The sequence below is a fragment of the Hippichthys cyanospilos genome, chromosome 12 (assembly GCF_059441005.1).
Source record: "Hippichthys cyanospilos isolate Australia breed blue-spotted pipefish chromosome 12, RoL_Hcya_1.0, whole genome shotgun sequence".
NCBI classification, from domain to species: domain Eukaryota; kingdom Metazoa; phylum Chordata; class Actinopteri; order Syngnathiformes; family Syngnathidae; genus Hippichthys; species Hippichthys cyanospilos.
In genome coordinates, this window is record NC_142380.1 from 1,150,516 (window position 1) to 1,175,728 (window position 25,213).

At 46.7% G+C, this 25,213-nt stretch overlaps 1 protein-coding gene across 1 annotated transcript in view; it reads right to left on the reverse strand.

Annotated features, from left to right (window-relative positions):
- Positions 1-1,037: 1,037 nt before the first annotated feature.
- Positions 1,038-25,213, reverse strand: part of ptch2 (patched 2) — a 34,992-nt gene continuing 10,816 nt past the window's right edge. Inside the window, 22 exon segments of the mRNA XM_088430085.1 lie at positions 1,038-2,213; positions 2,216-2,238; positions 2,883-3,354; positions 3,737-4,064; positions 6,880-7,022; positions 8,217-8,354; positions 9,159-9,439; positions 9,865-10,045; positions 10,149-10,291; positions 11,068-11,589; positions 11,653-12,034; positions 12,882-13,007; positions 13,075-13,167; positions 13,648-13,803; positions 13,895-14,026; positions 15,548-15,695; positions 16,498-16,619; positions 16,696-16,782; positions 17,653-17,761; positions 20,542-20,633; positions 21,274-21,343; positions 21,420-21,609. Of these exon segments, the coding sequence (XP_088286211.1) occupies positions 2,124-2,213; positions 2,216-2,238; positions 2,883-3,354; positions 3,737-4,064; positions 6,880-7,022; positions 8,217-8,354; positions 9,159-9,439; positions 9,865-10,045; positions 10,149-10,291; positions 11,068-11,589; positions 11,653-12,034; positions 12,882-13,007; positions 13,075-13,167; positions 13,648-13,803; positions 13,895-14,026; positions 15,548-15,695; positions 16,498-16,619; positions 16,696-16,782; positions 17,653-17,761; positions 20,542-20,633; positions 21,274-21,343; positions 21,420-21,609 (4,028 nt within the window). The 3' untranslated portion in view covers positions 1,038-2,123.

Consider the following 25,213-nt stretch of genomic DNA (forward strand, 5'->3'; position numbering starts at 1 on the left):
ATCTATATGGCCTTTGTTGTTTGTTTATGACCTATTTCTGATGAATACTCAGCAGAAAACGATTCACGTTTTATTTTTGAATCATTTTGAAAGCCGAATAAATGAGCCATCTCACGCCACTTCCTTCGTATACGTAGAAATATTTTCCCGACACGTGGCTCTGTTTGAAGCAAACGCATTGGAAATATTTCGTAGATGTATTTGCTCTGTGTTAAGTCATGCAATAGAACATTTGTAAGTAAAACGGACACGGAACCAGACCAAAGAGATGAAATCAATAAACGTACCGGCTGTGACGAGCGCTAGCCTGGACGCTAGTTGAGGAGTGAAATACAGTACGTGAGCTACTTTCCTGCTTGTTTTGAAAATGTCCCTCCCCTGGCGCACCTGATTGAAATGATCGGGATTGTAAATCAGCTGATCATTGTAATCAGGTGTGTTGAAGCACAAAAAAAAAAATCTGTGTAACTGGTCTACCAGCATTGCTAACCGAGATAACGTAGCATTGTTTTAGTAGTGATGTGACCGCTGTCACGAAATGCTCCACTTTTGCACTGCTATTTAGCAGAATATTAGCGTAGCACAAAGAATTGGCCAACTCACTTGGGCCCTAACAGTTAGCAGAATATTAGCATAGCACAATTTTGTGCTGTGCTAATATTCTGCTAACTTAATCAAACACACATTTTTTTTTCTATTTGTGCCCTGCTGGTTAGCAGAATATGAGCATAGCACAACTTTGTATTTTCATACCATAACAAAGAATGGGCAAAGACACGTGGAAATCTTTTTTTTTCTTTCATGGAATTTATTTTTGTTAGTGAATTTTCTATAGCAGGTGAGAGAACATAGCGGTCACGCAAGGGCTTTCTTGAGCATAGTTTTCAGAAGTCACAGTGATTTAGACATGGACGATGAAAAAGGAGGCGACCACAAAGGAAGAAACAAAAACGAGGCGTAAAAGTGAGCCCTTCATTGCCCCGACACCACAAAAGAGCCATGCCCCGCCCCGCCCCGCCCCGCCCCGCCCCCTTCCTCAACGCAAACAAACAAGAAAATCAAACCCGGCAACAAATAGATATATTTATATATAATATATATTTACTCTTTAAAAATAGAACTTCAGTCTAAATACTAACATCTGTACAAACTACAAAAATAAAATTTTAATATAAATAATTTATATGGCATGAACATTTTTTTTTTAAACTAGAAACAATGCACCAGCTTCCCCTCGACCTCCCCCAGCCAAAGGTGTTTATGTAGGCTCTTTTTTTCCCCCCACGACTGCACAGTAGCTAATCAACATCTTTCTTTTCTTTCTTTTTTTTTTTTGAACAAAATAAACCGAAGCTGCCACTTGAAAAATACAGAAAAGATCTTCCCTGCAAATGACTCTGGCAGTGATGACAGCATTTCTGAAACTGCAGAGGAAATTGTGGAAAAAGAACGAAAAGAAAAAAAAAATAGAAGAGCTGCTGTAATACGTGAATAATAGCTTATAGGTAACTCCGTTGGGGTTACAACAAATGAAAAAAACTCCCTTATAGTTCCCATTTTGTTAAATGTGAGGTGCAGCCACAAATAACAGACGCTTCAAGTAACTAAACTGCAAAGGACTTCATATTCAAATCTGAATGGAGCAAAAAGTCAGCAAGGCACATTGTTAAGATACATACACACACACACACACACACACACACACACACACATATATATATATATATATATATATATATATATATATATATATAGATACGTGTGTGTGTGACTTTAAGGGGGAGGAAGAGGGGCGACTGCATTTTTTTTTTAAGGCAAATGACTTAAAAGGACTTTGTGTAGCAGCAAAAAAAAAAAAAACAACAACATAACCTTACAAACAGAAACACTGACCATGTATGTTCAATAGCCTAATATCTTAATAGGATCTCACTCTGTGTGGACATTTTTTTTACATGTAGCACATTATTCTTATTTCATACACTATGCAAGGAGGCCCCCCCAAAAATCACAACAAAACAAAATTTCTGCCATCAAAGACAACAACAAAAAAAACTGACACGGGTATACTCAAACGTTATACAGTCCTCTTTTAAATAGCTTCCCTCTTTTTTTTTTTAGTATTAAAATATATACTCATAGATTGACAAAAATGTCCTTCGAATAAATTCCTGTGTGGGGTTTCCAGAAGACGAGTGCGCGTCTAGCACTCTTTGGCCGTCTGGATCGTCCACCCTCCTGAAAAACATAACATAGCGATTTAGATTTGAGGAAAAGGATTTGCCTGCTTTTGGTGTTAAATCGCTAACCGTCTAAAACGTAACGAAACATAAAGATACACAACAATTTGCAAAGGAGTCACAAAAAGACATTTTAGCACTAAGTTGCTTCCAATTCATTTGCTCTCCATTTGAAAAGAAGCATATGCTGTTTGTGGCGCAATTCAATTCGCCGATACTAGCACAAAACAAGTATTCTGGAAGATCAGAATTTTAATCAATTAGTCGTAATGAATCCAACATTTATTTAAAGCTTGGATTTATTAACAAACCCCGCCCCGATAAAGTACAGTATACTGATTTTAATAGTGATTTGCAAGATATTCAAAATGCTGAAAGGATCACTGGCATATGGCAAGACTGCCATCTAATGGTCACGTTTATCACTACAGTGCTCAATCGGCTTAATATTAGAGCAGTCAAGAGTGTCAGCTACCCTCTGGGAAAAAAAAAAAAAAAAGATTATTATAATTACTCTTTTAAAAGACGAGAATTTTCGTTCACGGCACCGAAAGAGTTAAATGCTTTGAGGTAAACTTCAATCTTTTTTTGAATGAATTTTCGGCCGCTGTTTGGAGAAAAAGACAAAGCGCCAAATCTCACCTTGCCTTGTCCGTTGCGTCACGTGATCCTGCGGACAGTCCGCATCCCGGAGCTCCACAGAGTCTCTCTGGCACGTGGAAAACTTAGTCCTCCCAGCGTCCCGGAAGCCGTCCGACTCGGACTCGGCGTCCATGCGGAAGCCCGGGTGGGCGTAGCCCTGATAGGCCGCCCCGGGCAGGCCGGGGTGCACGGCCACCGTCACCGAGGCGGTGGCCGTCACCACGGCGACCGGCGGCTCGCCGTAGCCGCCCGGCAAGTTAGTCCTGTTGGGCCCGGGCCCTCCCCCGACGGGTCGCCCGGGGCCGCTCTGGTGAGTCCGGCCGGGTCGCTGGCGCCCGTGTCCCACGTCCGAGTTCTCCGGTCCCGCCTGCCGCTTGGATCCGTCCCAGCATGTGACTTGCGGATGCGCGTCGTGTGGAGAGTCGCCCAGCGGTTGGACCCGTCCTCCGCTTTCCCTCGCCGGCTTCAGCACCTGCGGGGGGAACGCATCATTTCAACAAAACAAAAAACCCAAAACTGCGACATCAGAATACGAAAGTGACTCACAGAGAGAGTTAAATCCCGGGCCGGATTAAACCGGTTTGCGGGCCGCAACTGGCCCGCGGGCTGTATGTTTGACACCGTGGGCTTATCCCATCACAATATGGATTCTGTTTTAACGACTTCTAGCTATAAGACCAATATCAAATATCAATATTCTTATTCTTATAATATTAGCACTCATATGCTGGCAGTCCATTCCAGGCACGTATTTAAATACCCGGGGTGGGATGAGGACACCCGATCCTAAATTCTGCCACAAGTCCACAAACAAGCGGCAGCAAGGATGCGGGCGCGCGCGCCGCGATGCGTACCGTGAGTTTGGGGAAGCTGGGATCCCTGCTAGCCTCCAGCAGAACGCGCGAGCCGGCAGGCGGCACGGCGTAGGCGCTGCGCTCGCAGCACTTGTAATCGTCCTCGCCCGTCCCCGACGCGCCGCTCATCTCCGAGTAGTATTCCGAGTCGGAAGTCTCGCAGAAGGCCCGGCGTGCCCGCCGGCGGGACGGCTCGGGCGAAGGCGCCGGAGGGCGCTCCTCGGCCGCCTCGGCCGGCGGGCCCAGCATGGACAGCAGGACCGGGAGCAGGACCAGGCCGTTGAGCATGCCCAGGACGGTCAGGATGGCCAACACCGCGAAGAAATACCTGGGTGGGGTTGGCAAAGAAGCTAGCGGTTAGCCTAGCTTCTTCTCCGGAGCGCTGCAGATTGTCAGTCTTCTACCCTGTCGTCTTGATTTTGCCCTGTTTTCCTACCCCCCGTTCTACTTTTTGCACGATTTAACAAACTTTGGAACTCCGTTTCAAGTGGTATCTCCAGGCGTATTTTATTCAGCAACTCCAGAAGATAGATTGTGACTTCATCTGTTCTAATTTTGGGCCCCGCCGCTGGGAAATTGTGTCACTAATGACCCAACGCTATAAAATTGAACAAAATGAATTCATAAATTTGACAAAAGGACTACTATAGAACAATTTAGCAACGTTGCTTCAAGTTCCAATTGACCTGCTCTCGGTTTGAAAAGATGTTTGTGTCACGCTTAATTTCTGGCTCAACTTCTGGACATCAAAATTAAATGAACAAAATGAAAGGCTTACATTATGCAGAGGAACCACTATAACATAATTTAAAATATAGATTGCCTCTTGTTCCAATTAATTTGCTCTCGGTTTGAAAGGAAAAAATGTCACAGCGTGAATTTACATTCGGTGACACATTTTGTTTAAGAGCTAAACAAATAAACTAGACTTGACTGATTTGAAGATTTTAGAACTGCATAACGAGGCGAGCGAGCGTGAGACCCCCAACGGCGTTTCCTCCTGCGGAATTCTCTTGTTTATATAAACTCGATTTTTTTTTCCATTGGCTGCCGGGGTCTGGGGAGTCGTGAGTGAGAGTGAGGGGAGGGGCTGTTTACATGCCTGCATGTATGTTTGTGCGTACACGCGCGTCTGCTATGGACCGAATGCGGCGAATTAGGCGTGCTGTTTATTCAAGGCAGGAGATGTTTACCGCAGCTTATTGATTCCGGTCGGGCTCGTCGGCTCAGACCTCGCCCCGTTCGGCCCGACCGCAGGACCTCCAACAAAGATAGCCGCACCCCCTTTGTCTTACGTCCAGCAAATACAGCGCCCCTCGTTTTTGTTTTTTTTAATTTTCTAAGCGTTTCTCAAGTATTCTATAAAATATAAATTGAACGCTGTACACCTTTAGTCCCCAAATGAACTCACATTTTCACAGAGTTGAAGTTTTCATGTTTTTTGCACATATTGTCTGTATTTATCTGGATCGCTGAGACTGTTATAAAGTCTAATAAAGTCTATCATTATTATTATATTTAATTTTATATATATATATATATATATATATATATATATATATATATATATATATATATATATATATATATATATGTTATATAGTGCTGCCTCGTATGCGTTTAGCTCGTTAGCACTTTTCTTTGTGCCAGCTATTTCCCTTTGCTCTATGTTAGCATATGCTAAGGTTTAGCATTGACAAGTACTGGTTCGGTAATATGCCATTGACGTTTTTATAGTGGAAGAAATCGCATTTGTAATTCAGTCGCGAACGATTTTCCGCCGAAGCACGCCCCGGTGATCAACGGGGGTACACGGCACGTTTCCACCTTTTCTCCTCCATCTGGGCGCAAGGAAGCCCATCTCCTCCCCCCCCTCGCCTTCATTTCTGCAGACAAACTGTTCTTTTTATGTCACGGAGGCCCCGCTCGCATTCTGCGAGCTCAAGGTTGTGGTTTTGGGTTCCGAGCCCGGGACCGCATTCAGCTGAAAAACATCGAGCTATTTGCCGTCTTTTTCCCCCCGCTCTGACCATGAAACGCTGGTCGAAAACGGGCGCGGGCGCACGAGCGCGGGACGTCCGTGTCTGTTGGTGGCCCGCGCACCATCTAACTGTCTGACCTGTTCAAATTTAGCCCGCTTTTTTTGACTCCGGCAGCCAATACGGAGGCGGGGAATGCCAAACAGATGATAGGAATTTTTACGGATTCCCGCGTGTGTGTGCGAGCGTGCGAGAAGGCGGAGACGCCACCCAGCGCATGTTTACGAGCAGCTGCTACGCACCCTTGATGTTTTCCCCATTTGTTGTGTGTTCTGAGGTCGGAGAGATGGATGCTTGTGCGTGTGTGTCCAGACTGACGGAACCAGGTGCCCGTTTGTTGCCGTCTGTGTGTGTGTGTGTGTATAAAGAGGGGTGTATCATTGCCACCTGCACACATATATACTTGAAACTGGTAGCACCAGAATATTTTATTCCCTCCAAACATTAATGAGATTTATATGTCCCCATTTGCTCTATGAAAGAAAATGAAGTCAAAACCACTTTTTTTAGTAAGTCTGGTTTGTTAAAAGTGATCATTAAAAGTTTTATTTGTATTAGTTTTATAATATTTACATTACTATTTTTATATAATGATTCATGATTATTTCTAATTATTATTTTTACATTATTTGATATTATTATTTTTCTATTTCTTATTTTTATTGTTTCTTCTTCTTTTTTTTGGTTTTATTTTAAGATTAAACGCTCATGAAACTACCTTTCGATATTAAAGTACTTTTTTTTTTAAGGGTCCAAACAGTCAATCCCAAGTACGTACTTGTTTGTATTATTTTATTAGATTTTTTTCTTTTTTTTAATGATTTTATATTTTTACATGATTTTATTGGTTCGGCCCATTTGGTAATAGATTGGGGGTGTGATACCCCAGTATTGCACCGATACCAAAAGTAATTGATTAATTTAGTACTTAGCTACCCACTAAAGTAACCAAAGTAATCGATTACTTTAGGACTTAATTACATTACAAGTGATTTAGTACCAGCCATTTTCAGACTTTCCTAGAAAAATATGAAAAGAAGTCCCTGGAATGGAATGTGTGGATTGTCTTTAGTATTGAATGAGTGGCACACATCTGCATCTCACCTCATGATGAAGTCAAACTCGGAGCCGGCCAGCATGAGAACGCCCAGCAGGGTGGAAATGGCGCCGTCCACCACCGGGGCAAACATGTGCTCCAGAGCCACGGCCGAGCGCTTGTTTCTGCTGCCAATGGCTGTCAGGAAGCCCTGCCGCCAAAAAAAAAAAAAAAAAAGGGGGAGGGGGGTGAGTTGCGGGTGGGAAAGGTGGAAAGGAGAAATGAGCTGGAAATCTTGCCGATCGCACAAAACTCGCACTTGTGGTGGCGAGGTTTGGCACTCGTTGGAATTCCTGGATTTGTTTTATTTTTTTATGGGGGGGGGGGGGTCACGCTATGGGATGGTATCCTATATGCGGGGCGAGGAGGTTTCAAGTTGGGATTGGCACTGGGTGGAATTTCCTTGAAAATTGGGGAAATTAACAATCTGTGTGTGTATTTTTTTTTAAAGGGGACCATAACATGAATAGTCGACTTTTTGGAGCTTTTGTTCCAATGTTGATATTTGGAACACCATAGGTGCTAAACTCCAGTCCTGGAGGGCCGGTATCCTGCACGTTTTACAGTTTTTCTCTCTTCAACACACCTGATTCGAACGATGAGCTCATTAGTAAGCTCGTCATTTCAATCAGGTGTGTTTGAGGCCGAAGGTTTGAAAACATGCCGGCCCTCCAGGACTGGAGTTTGACAACTCCCGCCGTGTTGTTTTCCTTCATTGAAGCATTTCAAAGTATTTCTTGCTTCTTGTGAGCGCTGGCATCGGCCCCACCCACGCAGATGAAAACGGCGTGAAATTTGCTTGTGACGACAGGAGCAATTGGGCCCTCCCCGCACCGCCCGTGCAAGAGTAAATACGCACCCACCCTATCCACGTCTTTTCGTTTGTTTTTTGTGCCGAGGAGAAGAGATCTTGCAACCCGTTGGCCATCGTTTCATTTATCAGCAGCGACTTTTGCAGAAACGGTGAAATGTCCAAAATGTGTGTTTGGGACAATTGCCGTCAGTGTCAGGGACTGATTTGATAGGGGTGACTTGCATTAGTAAGAGCGCTGCATTGACGCCGTTTTGCATTTTAATGTCAGCAAAACGCCTATTTTTGGCCCCGTGTTGAAGATGAGCACTCATGATGATGGATGGATGCACGTTGCGCGGCCCGCCGCTCGGGCTGCAAGATGACGCGGCACGGTAAGAGCAAACTCAGATTTAATGAGATATTAAATTGCCAACGTGCCAAATGTAATTTATATGCACATATTACACTGTGGAAAGAATAACATACGACGCCATAGGCCCTTGAAACGTTTCGAAATTGCGCGAGGTGCTAAAAGCAGCAAATTCTTCTCACCAGCGCGATGTGAACGGTGAACTCCACTCCGATCCCCACCGAGGCGATGAGGATGACCACGGGGATAGCGCTCAGCTTGATTCCGATCAAACCCATGATGCCGAACAGTTCCACCGTCATCATGGCCAGGATGAACACCTGAAGGCCCGCCCCCCCAAAAAAAGGTGAGCGTTTGCTTGAGGGAAACCGAACAGAAGCAAGACGGCGTGAAAATGAAAGGTGACGTGAAGGGACCGAGTTGAGCTCTTTGGCCTTTTCACCCCACGCAATCTTTGACCTCGGGGTCAGTGGCATCGAATGACCCGCCCACCCCGGGGCTACAACTTTGAGCGACAGAAAGTGAGACAGGCGTGTTGAAGCCAACGTAAGGCGGCCCGGTTCGCCGCTTCGGGCGCGCCGTTTATTACGGGATTTATTGTCATGCCCCGGCACGTAGGAAAGGAGAGCCGCAGTCATGGACAAAATAAAACGCATGCGGAGCCGCTGTAAGCCACGGCTCGCGCCCGGACATCACACATCACCCCAAATCATTCAAGATGTATTCTTGGCTGGTACGTATGGATAAGTAATCAATTACTTTGGTACCTAAAGACCATGATTCCTTTAGTGCTTTATGTGTAATATACGTTAGTTCTGAAGTAATTGATTCCAAAGTAATTGATTGCAAAAGTAATTGATTTCTCGAGTACCTAATGATGTAAAGTAATTCAATACTTTAGTACTTAATCACCTAAAGTAACCGGTTACTCAGATCATTGAGTAGCAGCCATTTTTTAGAGCCCGTTTAGCAAATCATTTGAAAAACTACAATATACGTGCATGGAATGGAATGTCTGGAAAGAAAAAAGCAAAAACGTAAAAATACGTCTTTGGGAATGAATGGGTGGCAAAAACGGGGGCTAATCACGTGGGCGAGGCGGCAAATGCGAAAGGCGGACTCACGATGATGGCGGCCGTCCAGGGGTTGAGCAGGAGCAGGGCGCACACCAGGAACGTACACGCCAGCACCACGCTGATGGCCAGCAGGAACCAATGGCGGAGGCCCATGTACTGCTCCCAGAACAGGAAGGGGTAGCCGTTGGGGTAGTTGAAGACGCCCTTGCGGTTGAACTCCTCGCAGATGGCCCGCACGCTCTCGATGGCTTCCACAAAGTCGCCGGCTTGCCGCAGCCCGTTCAGGTAGTACGGGAACTGAGCGAACTCTAGGGGCTCCGCCGCCGGAACTGCGGGAATTATCACAATTTGATAGCCATTAGCGATCATTTTTTATTTATTTTTTAAACGCTTTTTTTTCTTCTTACAGAACTGTGTTATACTATGAACAAAAACGAATCTATTAAATCAAGATGAATAAGGAGAAAAAGGGAAATAATGCTGATTGTTTATTTTCCAAAATAAAAGGAAACATTTTCAATCGATCAAGTAGTGGTCGCATAACGCAAGCCCAGCCATTACCGTAGCTTCTATTCTATGCGCCTGATAATGCGGCGCGCCCTATATATGAAAACAGGCCATTCGTTAAATACGGTATGCACGTATGTTGTTTTCACAAAACGAGGCTTATATCTGTGAGATTAGTTTTGACAGAGATGTCCATTTTATATGAAAATAGGAAACGAGTCGTTAAAGTGTGCACATGCAAACTTACTGCGCAGATTCTCCCCGGTGGTGTCGTACTTGTCGTGGATCCACTCCCTGGGATGCGGGTAAAAGTTGGCCTGGGAGGCGGCGTAGCCCAGAGGGTCATTACTGACCCACACCGTCAGGTAAATGTAGAAGACCTCCGGCGGTACCAGACCCTCCGCGTCCACCAGCCGTCGAGAGGTCAGCTAGCAGGAGGAAGCATTTTGGTCGGACGGGACGTCGAGCGGGACCGAGCGCGGGACCGAGCGCGGGACCGAGCGCGGGACCGAGCGCGGGGTCTCGTCTTACTTGGCTGTAGTCGAACGGTTCTTTTTTGGAGCCGGTCTGGATGAGGAGCTTGTACGCCAGGGCGCCGTCCTCCGTGCCGTTCCGGTAGCTGTCCGGGGTGATCCTCCCCGCCAGCCAGTCGGCGTCGAAAGCCGCCTGAAGACCTGCGCAAAGAGACGCCGAGATTTGTCATTTCTGCTTTGGGAAAAAAAAAAAAAAGGAGGGGTTGGGGGTGAAATATCAAGTTCCTGTGTGGTTTGGGGCAGCTGGCTTTGATTGACCCGCTAACGTGGACTTCCTGCTGACTGGGCCTCTGACATGCCCTAGCCCGAGGACGCACACACGCAAAAGATAACCTTTGACCCCAGCCCAATCTGTCTACCGCTCCACCCTTGAGCCCAGGTGGATGAGGGGAAAGAGCGCCAGTGAACTTTCACTCACCCTCGCACTCATTCATTCACTCCTGGCCTTAGTACACCTGGAAAACCCCCCAAATGACATCACTCTAATCCAGGGGGGTCAAACTCATTTTAGCTCGCGGGCCGCACGGAGGAAAATCTCTTCCTAAGTGGACCGATAAAATCATGCTCTATATTGATGTAACTTTAAAACAACAATTTTTTAAAGATACAACAACATTTTTAAAATCAAATTGTTTTCTATTTGAACTTATTTAATCCCAAATCCGCCTTTTTGCGTATCATACAAGACTGAGACATAAAATCCCTGGTTATTTATTTATTTATTTATTTATATATTTATCTATTTTTTAATGAATTGATACAGAAATGATTTTGTGACCCTCCTTTCCACTAATATTACAAAACAAAACGAAACCCTTTGTAACTCGTATCTGGGATTTAATGTCTGCTCTGGCTAAAGACGCATAAAGACATCTTTGGGATGGAAGGAGTTGCCCGCAAAGCCCCGAAGCGAGTACCTCGAAGCCAGTCCTGGAAGTAGTGCAGCCACATGCGGGGCAATTTCCCGCGGGCGTCCCGCACCACGGAGCCCACCGAGTTGAAGGCGTTGTGCAGCTGGATCAGAAGCCTTTGCGAGCGAGCGTAATCGAATCCGTCCGCGGTGACCAGATACATGTTGTAGAAGGAAAAGTATTTGAACTGGGCGTGGATGAAGTCGTACTCCTTGGTGTCTCGCGGCACGATGTCCGTCAGGTACAGGCCGTCGTGCACCATGGTGGTGCCGTACAGGCTGAGGCCCAGCAGGCCCAGGAAGAGGAAGGCCACCGCCGCTTTGCTCTTGGGCTTGAGGAGAAGGGGCCCGTATTTCTCCCTGGCGAAGTGGGACAGGTTCCAGTGGAGGAAGGGCAGCGGGACGCACTCCTTGCCCAATTTGGACTCCTCCACCTGAGCCAGGAGGTCCCGGGTGGAGCTGGAGGTCGGGGCGAAGAGCTGCGAGCCGTACGGGTCCTGGACCGGGGTGCCGGGCGTGGGCGTGGCGGCTAAGAAGCAAAAACGCGTTGTTAGGAAGGAGTCCCGGCCTTCGGGGGGGGAAACGGGCTCACCTTGCGGCGAAGGCGGCGCCGGGCACAGGACGATGGACGCCGCCGGGCCGCGCGAGATCTGCGAGCTCGGCGGCAGGATGGTGACGATGTGCTGGCCGGCGGCGTCGCAGCGCGTGAAGGCCTGCACCGTGGTGGTGATCTGGGTGCTGGTGGTGATGGCGGAGCCCGCCGCGTACTGCCGCGGGGGCGGCGCCCGGGCCCGCTCGCCTCCGCCGTCCGACAGCTCGTGCGGGGACAGCCGGATGACTCGGTCGGCGCAGGGGCTGTACAGGCAGCACAGGACGTCCAGGCGCTTGTCCTCGCGCCGCTGCAGGTCCAAGCTGAGAATGGCCGGGAAGATGAGGAGAACCATGGCGAAGTTGAACACCACCACGATGGCCGCCTGCGAGGAGGAAAGGAGAGGAAAAGTTTACCGACGCCCCGGGTTTTTTTCACTATTTTTGATCATTGGACATTTACAGGTTTTTGATACGTGTACACACGGTGCGTCGGAGGGTGATGAGCGGCTGCTAACTGTCTCCGCAGCCCTGAGCATTAATGCCCCCCCTTCCCCGCCGCGCTGCAAATTTTCTTAAAGGGCCAAGCCTAGCCTGTGTTGTCATTCCCTCACGCACCCCTGGATCCGCACCCCCCCCCCCCCCCCCATCCCCCTCCCCCACACATATATCTCTGCACAGCTCGCTCTCTCTGTATATATATAAGTTTGTCATCCTTGCTCTTGTCAGAACAATACGAAGCAGGCCAGGCAAGGAGAAAAAGAGCAGACGGTAAAGCTCCACAACTATTAGGGAAAAAAAGAAGGGGAGGGCAGAATATATACATATATGCGGGGAGTGTGAGCTAAAGCGTCAAGCTGGAGCGGCCCCTCTCGACAGCCCCCGTCTCCGCCGACGTCCTGACTGGCTGCGGTTTGCGCTGTGCGCGCTAGCGCCAGCGTGTGTTTGTGTGTAGCCGACCACCCACGGAGAAGTCACAGATCAGAGCAAAGTGATATACGGAGCCTCCAATTCTCTCCGTCTCCTCACTGCTTTGCTCCGACTCTTCCACACTGCGCACACAAACGCACGCTTGGGGGGGTGGGGGGCGGCCATAAAACGGGGAACAAAGGCTTTCCCCCGCTTGGACTAAATGTCACCGTCTCTTGAGTTATCCCTTTTATTTTCAAAGGAGCCGAGGGACTCTCTTTCGGTCATTTCTTTGCGTTTAAAAAACAAACAGAGAGGGCTTACCTGCAAGGAGAACGCTCGCAGGGCCGGGATGGGCACGAGGGCGGCCATGAAGAAGGCCATCATGTTGTTGATGGAGGTCAGAGCCACGCTGGTGCCCGTGCGACGCAAGCAGTCTCCCGTGCGCTCCTGGCACACAAAGGCATCTTAGCCCGGAAGGAGGGAGGGACAGAAGACAAGTGGAGAGGGAAGCTACCTTCAAGGGAATGTTACTGCCGGCTTCTGTGAAGGAGTGAGCCAAAAGAAACATGTCGTCCACCCCGATTCCGAGTGCCAGGAAGGGAAGCACCTGGGATGACAAACACAAAAGGCTCAGGGAGAGTGGGCCGCATCCAAATCCGCCATTGGCATCTAAACACCAGCTACTGTTACATATGAACAGCTCCACTTTCATTTCTTCCGTGAAATGCGCATCTGTATAAAACTAGACAAATTGGGGGCGTACGCCGTTTTGCGAAACAGTGTTATTTCATGTTCCAATTCATTTGCTCTGAATTTGAAAAGAAAACCATATCTCAAGGCATTTGCAAGCATCACAGACTATTTCAGACTAAAGGTCGCAACTTTTTTCCTTATGCTTTGAACCCCGCGGCTTATAGTCCAGTGCAGCTATGGTAAAATCAACCCGAAAAGCTTCGTGGCGAGGAAACGGAAAAACAAACTGCATTCAATGTTACATCGGCGCGACGTTCACTGACTGCTCCCAATGTGGGAAATCTGGAACGCGCGGACCTCTCTTTGAGAAGCCCGGGACGAAAGCGCGTGTTACCTGAGTGGTGGCGGCGTTGAAAGAGAGTCCCAAGAGGGAGCAGAGTCCCAGCCCAGCAGCCACTGACAGCGCCACCAGCAGCACGCCGGCCAGTCCCACCGCGCCCTGGGACTTGGCGCAGTCCCACCTCAGCATGGTCACGCAAGCGTACGCCAGCTGGGGACGCACAAACACACACACCTGGCTCAAATCTTCCCTGATCCCACAAACGGCGCCCACTTAGGAAGAAACGAAACGCCGCGCTCACCATGAGCAGGTAGCCCCCGGCCACCCGCAGGACGCTGACGTCCGAGAAGGACTTCATGATGTCGTTGAGGGTGGTGGTGGAGAAGGCGTGGATGGACTGGCTGGAGTTGGACGGGATACTCTGGTGGACCACCTGAGGGATCGGCGGAGTTAAAATCGGAAGAGAGCTTCCAAATCTCACCTTTAGCAATTAGCGTTAGCCAGAAGAAGAAATAGCCGTTACGGTGTTCGCTCCTTCATTGCGGAGCTTACGTTCCCAGGAATACCCGCGCTAAAGCCGTCAAGTAGAGATCGTTTTTGCTATTACTCCCTTTTTTATCTATCGTCTGTTTTGGTTACACCAAAAATTAGAATCGGTATTATTTTGATAGACCTGCAAAAGAAGAAGTTTGATCATAAATGAAAATCTATGCAGGAAAGGGAGATTTTGTTTTAAATAAATAAAGTTGCTATTTTCTGACCGGTCGGGCTTAAAGAAACAAAAATTGCAAGATAAATAGCAAGGAAAACTTGCAATAGAAACAATAGAAACGTTTTTATCATGAAAGACACAGGTGGATTTTTCTTTTTGAACAAATGATTTTGCACAGAATTATAAGGAAGAAATATTGCACGAAAAATAGCAAGGTAAAACTGCCATCTTGTTATAATTGAAAATCGGCAATCATAACTGGCCATTATTTTTCATTTAACATGAAGTACATGCTCCCTTTCAACAGCGCCATAAAAAAGCGACGGCGAATGTGCGTTTTCACATGTGCTAGTGCGTGTACGTGTGACAACCGAGGAGTAATGAGCGCAGATGCCAGAGGTTGCGGTGTCAAAGGTCAAAAGAATGGGGATCACATGACTCAAGAGGTCGCGAGCATGAACGCTACTCAGCTTTGTTTTTAAATGAATAGTATTTCATCATCGTTACATTTGAAAACTTGTTTGTCGCATTGTGCTTTGGGCCGCTAGCATAGCGGGCTAGTTTGTTATTTTTTTTCCCGCAAAGCGTCATTGCTTGGCCCTCCCGCCCTCTGCGCTTTGCCCCGCAGTGGTGGGTGTCAGCTATCACAGCAACAGCTTGTTCCCATAACGAGGGCTCTGACAGTGAGAGATGATTGGCCTGCCACACACACACACGCGCACGCACACACTGCTCTGCGATTTGCTTACAAGGAAGCTGACGGAATTCCAACACGAGTGAGAGCGTGCGTAAGAACATGGAAATATCTCCTCATTGTATGACTGCAGCAAACCGGCGTTCAGAGGAACGCTACTGTGGTTTGATGTGTCAAAAAAAAAAAAAAAGGGTCACCGTTTGGAGTGGTTGTGGTACCTCCAAACTTGAAAAAAGGTTGCAGTATATAATTTATATAAATACATATATGGAGACTGATTAATAGCTACGGTACAGGACTGTAAACAAATTGGGCTACTGTTGCTTCCTGTTAAATTAATTAGCTCTCAATTTGAAAAGAAAAACGTACTGCTCGTGTCACTGACATCGATTTGCTGACACCTACAGAACCCTCAAATTAAGCGTCTCCCCGCATCGCCACAGAGTCTCCCGCCGGCCAATCACAGAGCACGGACAGACGACCGTGCGTTCACATTCGGGGCGACGCCTCCCAACGGTATGGAGTCTTCGCCCAAGAACGGCCCCTACCTCCACAAATTTCCGTTGCCATGACTCCAGGATGGCCGTAGCCTTGTCTTCGTTCCAGTTGATGTCGTGGATCTCGTAGTCGTCTTTAAAGTGCTCGTACAGCTGCTTGGGACTCATTAACAGGAACATGGTTTGAAGAGCCTCCGCGCTACGGGTAAAGAAAACAAAATACAGCAAAGGAGATTCAATATAGCTGCATTATTGTCCTGGAAGTTTATGAGTGCTTGTAAAAAAGCAGGTGCTAGCGTTATCCGGACGATGGGCCGCCGTCCCGGATGACGCAAAAAGTTTTCTTGGCACGAGCGGCGGCACTGTTCGCAAAATGATCGTAAATCAAACGCCAGAGAGCGACTCTCTCGCCAAGGCGACGGGAATCCTCTTTCATTCGCGGGCCTACCAAACGGGCCCGCTTGGGTCGCAATCCGGGCCTGGATCCAACGCGGTCGCTCAATGAGCTCTCGAAGTCCGGTGCTGACTTTCGAAAAAAAAAAACATGGACCCGGCTGATACTGTATTATGAAATAGGGATCTCCTTGCCCACGCGCGAGGGCATTTACGGACGAAAGGCCTTTTTATGCCACTGGATCATCTTGAATTTGCCACTTTGGGAAGTCTCCCTACCAAATCTGAAGAAAGTCTGTGGAAGCGGTGAGCACAAGGAGAAAGGAGACACCGTGACCTAACTACAGGACGGGACCGATCACTCGTTTGCGTTCTTGGAAAGGAAGACGGTAGCCACTGTATGAAATGATAACCGACAATATAGCAGCACCATCGCATGTCGATTGTCACGTTGCGGCCGTGCACGATCCCTCAAAACTCTTTAGGGCGGCGACGTTTTGCAACAAGGGCTACTTTAATCGATTCGACATTACGGCGACTCGTGACGAGACAGCTAGGGAGTGTTTGCACCTGCGCCTAAAAAAAAAGGAGGTAGAAGCCAAGCTGACCTCATCAGGGCATCCTGGGTGTTCTTCACACGCCCTCCCAGGATCAGCTCCTCCTGCCAGTGCATAAACTTGCGGCTAAAACCGTGGCAACCGCCCAGGAGGCGTCCGGCGATGTCAGGAGACTACATGGGACAAAGGAACTTGATGACGCCGTTGCACAATCCGTCCTGGTAAATTGTGCGTTAGGCGCATCCGTACCTCTAATTGCTCTTTGTTTGGAGCGCTGAGAGGGCAGTCGGGATCTGATGGGTCCAGACAAGGCCGGTTCATGTAGGCGTGGCCCACCTGTAAAATTCCACAAAAGTAGTCAGAGTCAGTGTATCCGACAGCTGCGGTAAATCATGGAATTCGTATTAACTCACTCAATGCCATCCACGTGTTAACCTGTTTTTTTCCATCTACGATTATACCACATTTTCCGCACTATCTATACGGCGCATTGGATTATAAAGCGCGCCTGCAATGAATGGCCAATTGCAAAACTGGATACCATGTTTTCCGCACTATAAGGCGCACTGTGTTTTCATATACAAGACACACAGCATTATAAGGTGCATAGAATGGAAGCCACAGTAGTGGCTGGGGTTATGTTATGTGATGGAGCTGTCAACAAAACAATCACATAAGTCAGTCAGACTTTTCAATCAGTATTGAATTTACATTTTTAATCAAATTGCAGCAAAAAAACCCTTCACATATTTTGTTTTGTTGATATAAAAACTGTTTCAGGGTTTGTTTTATAAAATCACGCTTTTTTCACAAAAACCTGCTGTTTTGTAACCATATAAATTGCTTCAAAATTAGAATATCAAACGGTGTTTGAATTATTGTTATCAATTATTAATTATATTATTATATTATTGATGAATTTTAAACAAATACATTTATGACTGACATGCAGAGGTAAAAATGGAAGAATTTACAGGGCGATTAAATGATTTGATTTCTTTCGTCGCCCAAAACAAACTGGCGGTTTATGCACCGTATAAGGCGCACCAGATTATAAGGCGCGCCGTGCGCTTTGGAGAAAATTGCAGGCTTTTAGGCGCGCCTTATCGCGCGCACAATACAACGCTCTCTCACTCACAGTGATTTGGAACGCATGAACCGGATTGGTCGGCAGCGAGCGAGTTAACAAGCGAATCGAAATCCCACCTGGGCTTTGTCCAACATCTCTTTAAATCCTTCCAGGGACGTGAACTGACTCAGTTCCTCCATGAGCTTGACTGGATCCAGATTCATCCACTGGATGTCTGGCATACCCCTGCGGAGCAACCACCCATGATCAACACCACCGAGCTAAACACATCCCAAGAGCTATAAAAACCAAATGCTTTGTGCGCTCTGTTTAAGGGAAAAAGAAAAAAAAAAGTCTTTGAGCGAACGCGCCCCTCCCCTGGGCAGATACAGGATGAAATGGCCTTTATTATCCCATTTCACAGCGCCACAATGGCCAGGGGGGAAGGCATGGTGGCTTCCATTCCTCAAGTCCCTGCAGCAAGTCATAACAATTACGTCTGCCTCCCAAACATCTTGATACGTTTCACCTTACCTACGCGGAGGTAAAAATGAAGTCAAAAGTTCAGATCCACCATGAACTTAAGCACCTTCGCCGGAAACTTGACACCTTTCCCGCAAAATCCATGCGCAACCACGCAACAAAACGTTCCGTCATTACGAAGAAAAGATAGAAATAAATCGTCAGTTTTATTTCTGCCTCGTCTTCGAGAAAATCCCGCCGCTAATGGTCCGTGATCACGATAGCCGAACGGATCGGCGACTTTAAATATAACCGATCATCAGCTGTTTACAAGATGGGCAGCACACGGCCATCGTTTGGGCATAACCTTATAAGTGTCAAAAATAATTAGAGCCATTTTGTTTTGAACGTGGAGTAAAGTGCGTGTTTCTGGACACCTCATTTGTCTAAAATTTCATTCAGGTTTCGGGAAGGTAAAATAGTCTGCTGTTCTCCAGTCATTTAAAAAAAAAAAGACCGCAATTAATAACTGAGTCAAACGGAAGACTTTTCCCTTTCTCTACCCGATGCACTTCTCACTGAATCGGCTGGAGACATCATAAGTTTGACACCATCCTCTTGGTTTTCGTAATATTCCTGCGCGTGAAGGAGGATGGGCTCGGACGTCGGTTCGGTCCGCTCGCTTCTCTTGAAAATAATGCCGCAGGAACCTCAGCTAACAGGAGCCGCTGTTAGCCGCACCGGGCATTTGATGCTTCCATCCAACCCACATCTGCCCTCCAGCTCCTTCCGTTACGCAAATTACTCTCCTTTCCCCTCACTCCTGTTTTTTGTGTTTTTATCTAGCGTAAGAAGCACAACGGCGAGTGCGCGTCGCATCCTCACGTCCTCCCCGCAAACGCAATTCCTGATAAAGAAGTAAGAAGCCAGTGCGGCCAGCGCATTGAGAGCGCTTGGCCCTCGGGAGCGGAGCGGAGCGGGAGAAGCTGACAATGGCGGGCCCTTGACGGGAACATAAACAAATTTGCAAAGAAAGCTCAGCCGTATAGTCCCCTTTAGAAATGAAGCGCTCAATTGAAATATCACTTCTGGCTCTGGAGAACCTTTGGAGAAGGGGGTAAAAAAAAAAAAAAAAAAACAGCCCCAGACTCCAATGTTAAGTGTCTTGTTGCCTCTGCAGCTTTCTGGAGGGACTTGAGCTTTGAATGTGGTCCATTTTATTTGTTGGGCAACTTGGGGAGCTGGGAGCGCGGGGGCATTACCATGAGAATGGCCAGTGTTAGCCGCCAGCTGACAAAGCCGGGGCACCCCCGGCCCCCCTCCCTCCCCTCCGGGGCCCCCGCGCTGATGGACACTCACTCGTAAACTGAAAGAATGCTTAGCATTGTCTGAGCCAAAGGGCTCCCCCTGCCACCGCCGCCGCCGCCCCGCCCCGCCCTCCTTCTCTCTCGCAGCCCGCCATCTCGCCCTCGCCCGCCTCACTTTCTCTTTTTGAATTGTCAGGACACCCCCCTCGCGAGCGCAAGCCCGGGCCCAAAAAGAACTCTATTACCCGGCCTCTGCCGGTCGCAGCGCCAACTGACAGCCCGACTGTATCTTTCCATCTCGCGGGGTTGTAAAAGTTAGACCCCCCCCCCCCCCCCCCCCCCCCCCAAGAAAAGGACCGCAATGACATCTCTACATGACAGCGAAAAAACAATTATCGCCAGTCGACTAGCTAGGAGCTAACTTTGGCAGGCTAGCGACTGGCGAGTGTCAAGCAACATTCGATTACCTGGTAATATTTCTAAATCTCTCGTGAGAAATCACATTTTAAAGAGAATGCACCAGTTACTTGTGATAAAAAACAAAAACAAACAAAAACTAGCTCTTACATAGCTCTTATTGCTTCTGGACTAGCTAGAAGCTAACACTGGCAGGCTAGTGACTAGCGAGTGTCAAGTAACATTCAATTACCTGGTAATATTTCTCATTCTTAGATGATCATGTAAATGTGCAATATATGAGAAAATAGGTTTGTCATGTTGGCAACAGCTGTTCTGATGAAAATGTCATTGTAAATCAAGAGCCAACTTTAATAGGTTAGCAGGCATTATTTATGCTACAAACGAATACATGAAAGCGCCGCTAAAAATGACTAGGAAATAATCATGACCGAGAATCTCAATTTATTCTTTAGTCTTAGCAACTTGCTGCTGCGATTAATAATAAAAATAAAAAAGAAACAAAGAAGTGTTTTCGCTTTTAGGACTCCAAGCTAACTTTGGCATAATCGTTTTTTGTTTCAGTCCCATTGGGTGATGGTGCTCACTATTGTACATGTTCAACAAAAAACTTGAAAAAAAGCAACATTTTAAAGTCTTAACTGTTTAAAAGATTCACTAAAGTGCTAATGTTTTTAGCAATGCGGCGGGCTAACGGGCATTAGCCGCTGTGGCTTTTATCCACTGATGTCACTCATGAACATAAATGCACACATAAAAAAAGATGTTTTCCTTCAAATATACCGCTGAGGCAATAACTTGTAAAAACTGCATAAAAAAATCATTATGGGCTTGACTTACGGTAAATAGGCGGACCCTCCCTGTAGCTTGGCCCCTTCCCAAAAACAGTCCAACGGGGTGATTATCATACAAGGGAAGAGCCTGTCAATCATCTGGCCACGAGAAAAAGTGCAACAATTACATACACATCAAGGCGAAACCGCGGATTTCTCCGAGTACAAGTCCGCATCCCTTTTTTTAACTTCAATTTGGGTGAATTTTACAAATCCACGGGTATAAAGTCGACCCCTGACTTTAGTGCTTACATAGATCGGGACTGCTTATGACACACGGGGCTCGTTATGAAAATGACAAAACTGCGGGAATTTCATCCACGTAGCCTCGCCGTTGACGACAACTTCGGCGCGCGAAAGTGCATTTTTGCAATACTATATCAAATTTGAGGTGTATAAAACTGTATCATTTAAAGACATATGTCTTATTTCGCATTCAAATAATTGTCCGTGTGAAATGTGTAAAAAAAGGGTCTGTTTCGAATTATGCGCTTGTCATTTTTTTTTTAATTGCCTACTGTATTATTGTGTGGAATGTAAGCCTGCTCGGGGAAGTGACCAGAATCAGAATTTCATTGTGTGGTGCGACTACGCGTATGAGAATGAAACTCTCGAATGTTATCCACCCCCCCAACATGGGGCTTGAAAATGAGAAGAAAAAAAAAGAAAACTCGACTTGTACTCCGAGAAATACGACAATCAACTCGGCAAAGGAAGACAAAAGCACGCTAATAATTACCCTTTCGATCATGACATTTTCAATGATGGGGACTCCGGATTTATAGCATATTTTGTTGAGATCCCACGACCTAGGAGAAGGCCTCGGTGAACCAATGCGATGGAGGGACAAAAGAAAAGCCGCAAAGCGTCTCCGACTCGTCTTACTTTCCAAAGAGCGACACCTGCACCTTGCTGGCCGACAGCGCGGCTTCCATATGCACCAGCAAGGCCTCCTGGGTCAGAACGTTGCCGCCTTCCTCCTTGGGGGTCTGGATGAGCATCTGGGAGGTAAAGATGGACTCCTCGCCTTGCTTCTCCCTGGTGTAGCGAAGCTCCTGGCTCACCCGGCTGCCCGCTTCAAAAAAAACAAAACAAAAACGCATTCATGCACATTCGTACATCCGTGTTGCACATGTGGCCCGAGAGGACAAAAGCGTTTTCATACATTTCATACGCGCGCGCACGTGTGCGTGGAGCAACGCCCTTGGCCCTCGCCGGTGTTGGTTTTGAAGGCACTTCACACAAGGCGGCGTCTGGCCAAGAGAAATGACTAATGCAGCTTCACATTGGCTGCTTCTGTGAAACAGATGTGCCCTGTTTGTAAAAAAAAAAAAAAAAAAAAAAAAGCCCCCCGCCCAATCCCCCACACCCCTTCACCATCCCATTCAGCATGGCAGATATTGACTGGTTTGAATGGATAAAAAAAAAAAAAAAAATCACAAACACACACCAAACAGAAAGGATATGTATTTGTATACATATATATTAGAGCATTAGAGCTGCAACTATGCATCGATTAATCAACCAATATCGAAAGCACCGGTTGCCATTTTGGTCATGGTGAACAGCCAGGATAAATCTCCTCATAAAATAAAACATTGGCAAAATCTCTAGAAAATTCTATTTTTCTATCTTAGTCTATTTATATCATTACTGCATTGCCATATAGAAATTGTTTAGAACTTGTTTAGAAGCCTGAACTAACTAAAACTAAAATTTCCATCCATCCATCCATCCATCCATCCATCCATCCATCCATCTATCTATCTATCTATCTATCTATCTATCTATCTATCTATCTATCTATCTATCTATCTATCTATCTATCTATCTATCTATCTATCTATCTATCTATCTATCTATCTATCTATCTATCTATCTATCTATCTATCTATCTATCTATCTATCTATCGGATTTTCTTTTGGATTTGGTTAAAGACGCCTCGTCGAGGAGAGCGAGAGAGCAGGGGATGAAAGAAGGCAAGAGGAATGCTGCGCTTTGTGTGTGTGTGCGCGCCTCCTAATTACAGGAGGTTGCCCTGAAAAGAGTTTGCCAGCCGGGGGGATCTGCGCCTGTGCCAAGTGGACATGAAACATGCCGCGCCGGATCACAGAGGGCCCGTCTGCCCCTCTCTCCTTGTGGCGGCAAGACACAACCCCCAACCGGTGCAATTTAGCATATTTCAATGAGGAAAAAACATAAGAGCTGTGCTTCATTCATGAAACTACTTTTGCAGTGGTACCTCCTGGTGTATTTTATTCAGCGACTACAGCCCGCGCGATCATCTGTTTTATTGCGTCACTGTGCAAAGGAATCACGATAAAATTGCCAAGAGTTTCTTCATGTTCCAGTTCATTTGCTCTTGGTTCGAAAAGAAAGCTGGTGGCCAGCGCTCCTCTTCATTTCAAGCTTATTGAGCATTGGCGTGAACATTTGATGGGAGCGTTGCTCCTCTTAGCGACCAAAGATGTGATCAGCAAGGTGCCTTTTCCGATAACGCATTAGATCTAATTCTCCACCTTTTATTTCCCTTATTTTATTGACCTTTTTATTTTATTTATAGCTTTATATCTAGCTCATGTGCCAGAAAATTGATGCACTAAATGATAACTGACCTGCTGTACAACAACATTAAAGCTTATTTTTATGTTCCAGTTCATTTGCTCTTATTTTGAAAAGAAATCTATACTGCTCCTGCTTCAGCATTAAAAAGCATTAGATCTCAGTCTCAGTTAATTTATGTCATTTTTCTACCTTTTTATTTCATTTATTTATTTAAAGCTGGCTCCTCTGCTGGAAAATCGCATCACTGAAAGACAATTGTCCTGCTATAAAACACAAATCAAGCTGTTCTATTCTACTCTTCATGGTCCTATTAATTTGCTCTTAATTCGAAAAGAAATGGCATCAAAAATGCATTAAAGTCTGTTAAGGTCTCACAAAGCCTCATTTGAGAATTGCAAGCTTAAAGCTATTATCATGGCTTTGATTGTAGTACCTCGTTGGGCTTGTATGCACGTTTCTCTATATCGTCCCCATTTGCATCCACCGTTGAGTCCATTTTGTCTCGGCAAAAAGAATTTCATCTCACCCAAACACACGCGACATCATCGGAAAAGCCAGGATGTCCTCTGCTGAGGACACTCGGACTTAGTAGGGTCGTTCCAAGCTATGGATCAAAAACAAATGTCCGCGGCAGTGGACACAAAGAAATTGGCTGCGTCTAAGGAGAATTTTGCAGATTTGGTCTTTACGGACTCAGACTTTCAACTCGGAGGGCCTGGAAAATTGAAATGACATCGAAACGAGAGTTGAGCGTACACGAGCGTTGCGCGCACCTCCCCCCACGCGGCCTGTAATTGATGGGGAGCAGAAGAGAAAACAAACGAGGAGAACGTGTGAGATCAAGTTGGACCTCGGGGAAGTGGGCTGCGCCGTTCCAATATTCCTACGCCGCGCTTTCAAGGCTTTAATTACTTTGGGTGCAAGCGAGGCTGGAGGATATCGCATCACCGCGTTTATTTGCAGTCGCCGGTGCGCGGCGTAGTGCGACCCCCCAAAATGGACATTCCTCCCAATGTTGACATAGACGTTTTCATTTGGAGGGAACGGCAACAGTAAAAGTTGACGTCATTTCCTCACACATCACATTTGCGCTTATTAAACCATTTGAATTGTTTATTATTATGGCCAATTAATTTAATTCATCTCTTTTTTTTGGGGGGGGGGGTCATGATGCTCAGACAAGACCTTTGTTTGGGGGTGAATCCTTATTAAAATGTGTGTACTGTAGGGCTTTTGGGAAAAAACCATGTAATACTGCATGGCAGCGGTCCCCAAGCGCCGGTCCACGGCCCAGTACTGATCCCTGGATCAACTGGTAACGGGCAGTATGGAAATAATGATGGTTTTGACAAGTTTATCCATTAACAGTTATAGAGCTGTGCTTTGTTTGGCTTGATCTTTGCTTTTTGGCGCCGCCTCTGGCCACTATTGATATTACATTTTGTAGTCCAAAGGACAGAAACAAGAAATTGGCCATTGCTGAAGCTAATCGCGATTGCTAACTAGTTAGCATCGGCAGAGTATTGGCGTCTAAAAATTCATATGTGTAAAAGATAAACAATGAGTATTTATGTCCACTTCAATAAAAAAAAAAGATTGATAAACAAATTGGCTAGAGAGAGTAGCTTTTTGAAGGTTTGCTACGTTAACCTCTCCTGCGTCGGGGTTTTGATCCCAACAGGAACCGGGTGGCTTTGACCAGAGACTCTGGCTCTGTAATTACAGGCCTCCTCAAGTAAATTATAGCTATTTGTGTCTGGTTCCTCCCATCTGGACCACCCAGGCGGCCCGATCCGCCCTCTTCTCTCCTGCTCGCTCGCTCGCTCTCTTTCCTTTCCCCGGCCGGCCCCAAACACCTCGGCTCCATCCCGCTTGTCTTTTTCTTTGCGCCTCCTCTCGTCGCTCTCCCCCCGCCGCGACCAGAACCTCTCAAAGAGAATGTTTCTCCTCGGCGGGGTTTAAAAAGCCAAAACGCCTTTGAGCCAGGAGCCTAACTTCAAGTGTTTGTCCCGAGTTTGCGGCGCGATGAAAAATCAAGTCAAACTCTGGTGGGAATCCGGGCCCCGCGCCGGGTCAGGCCAGGCCACCTTCAAAGTTCACTGTGGTAGATTAG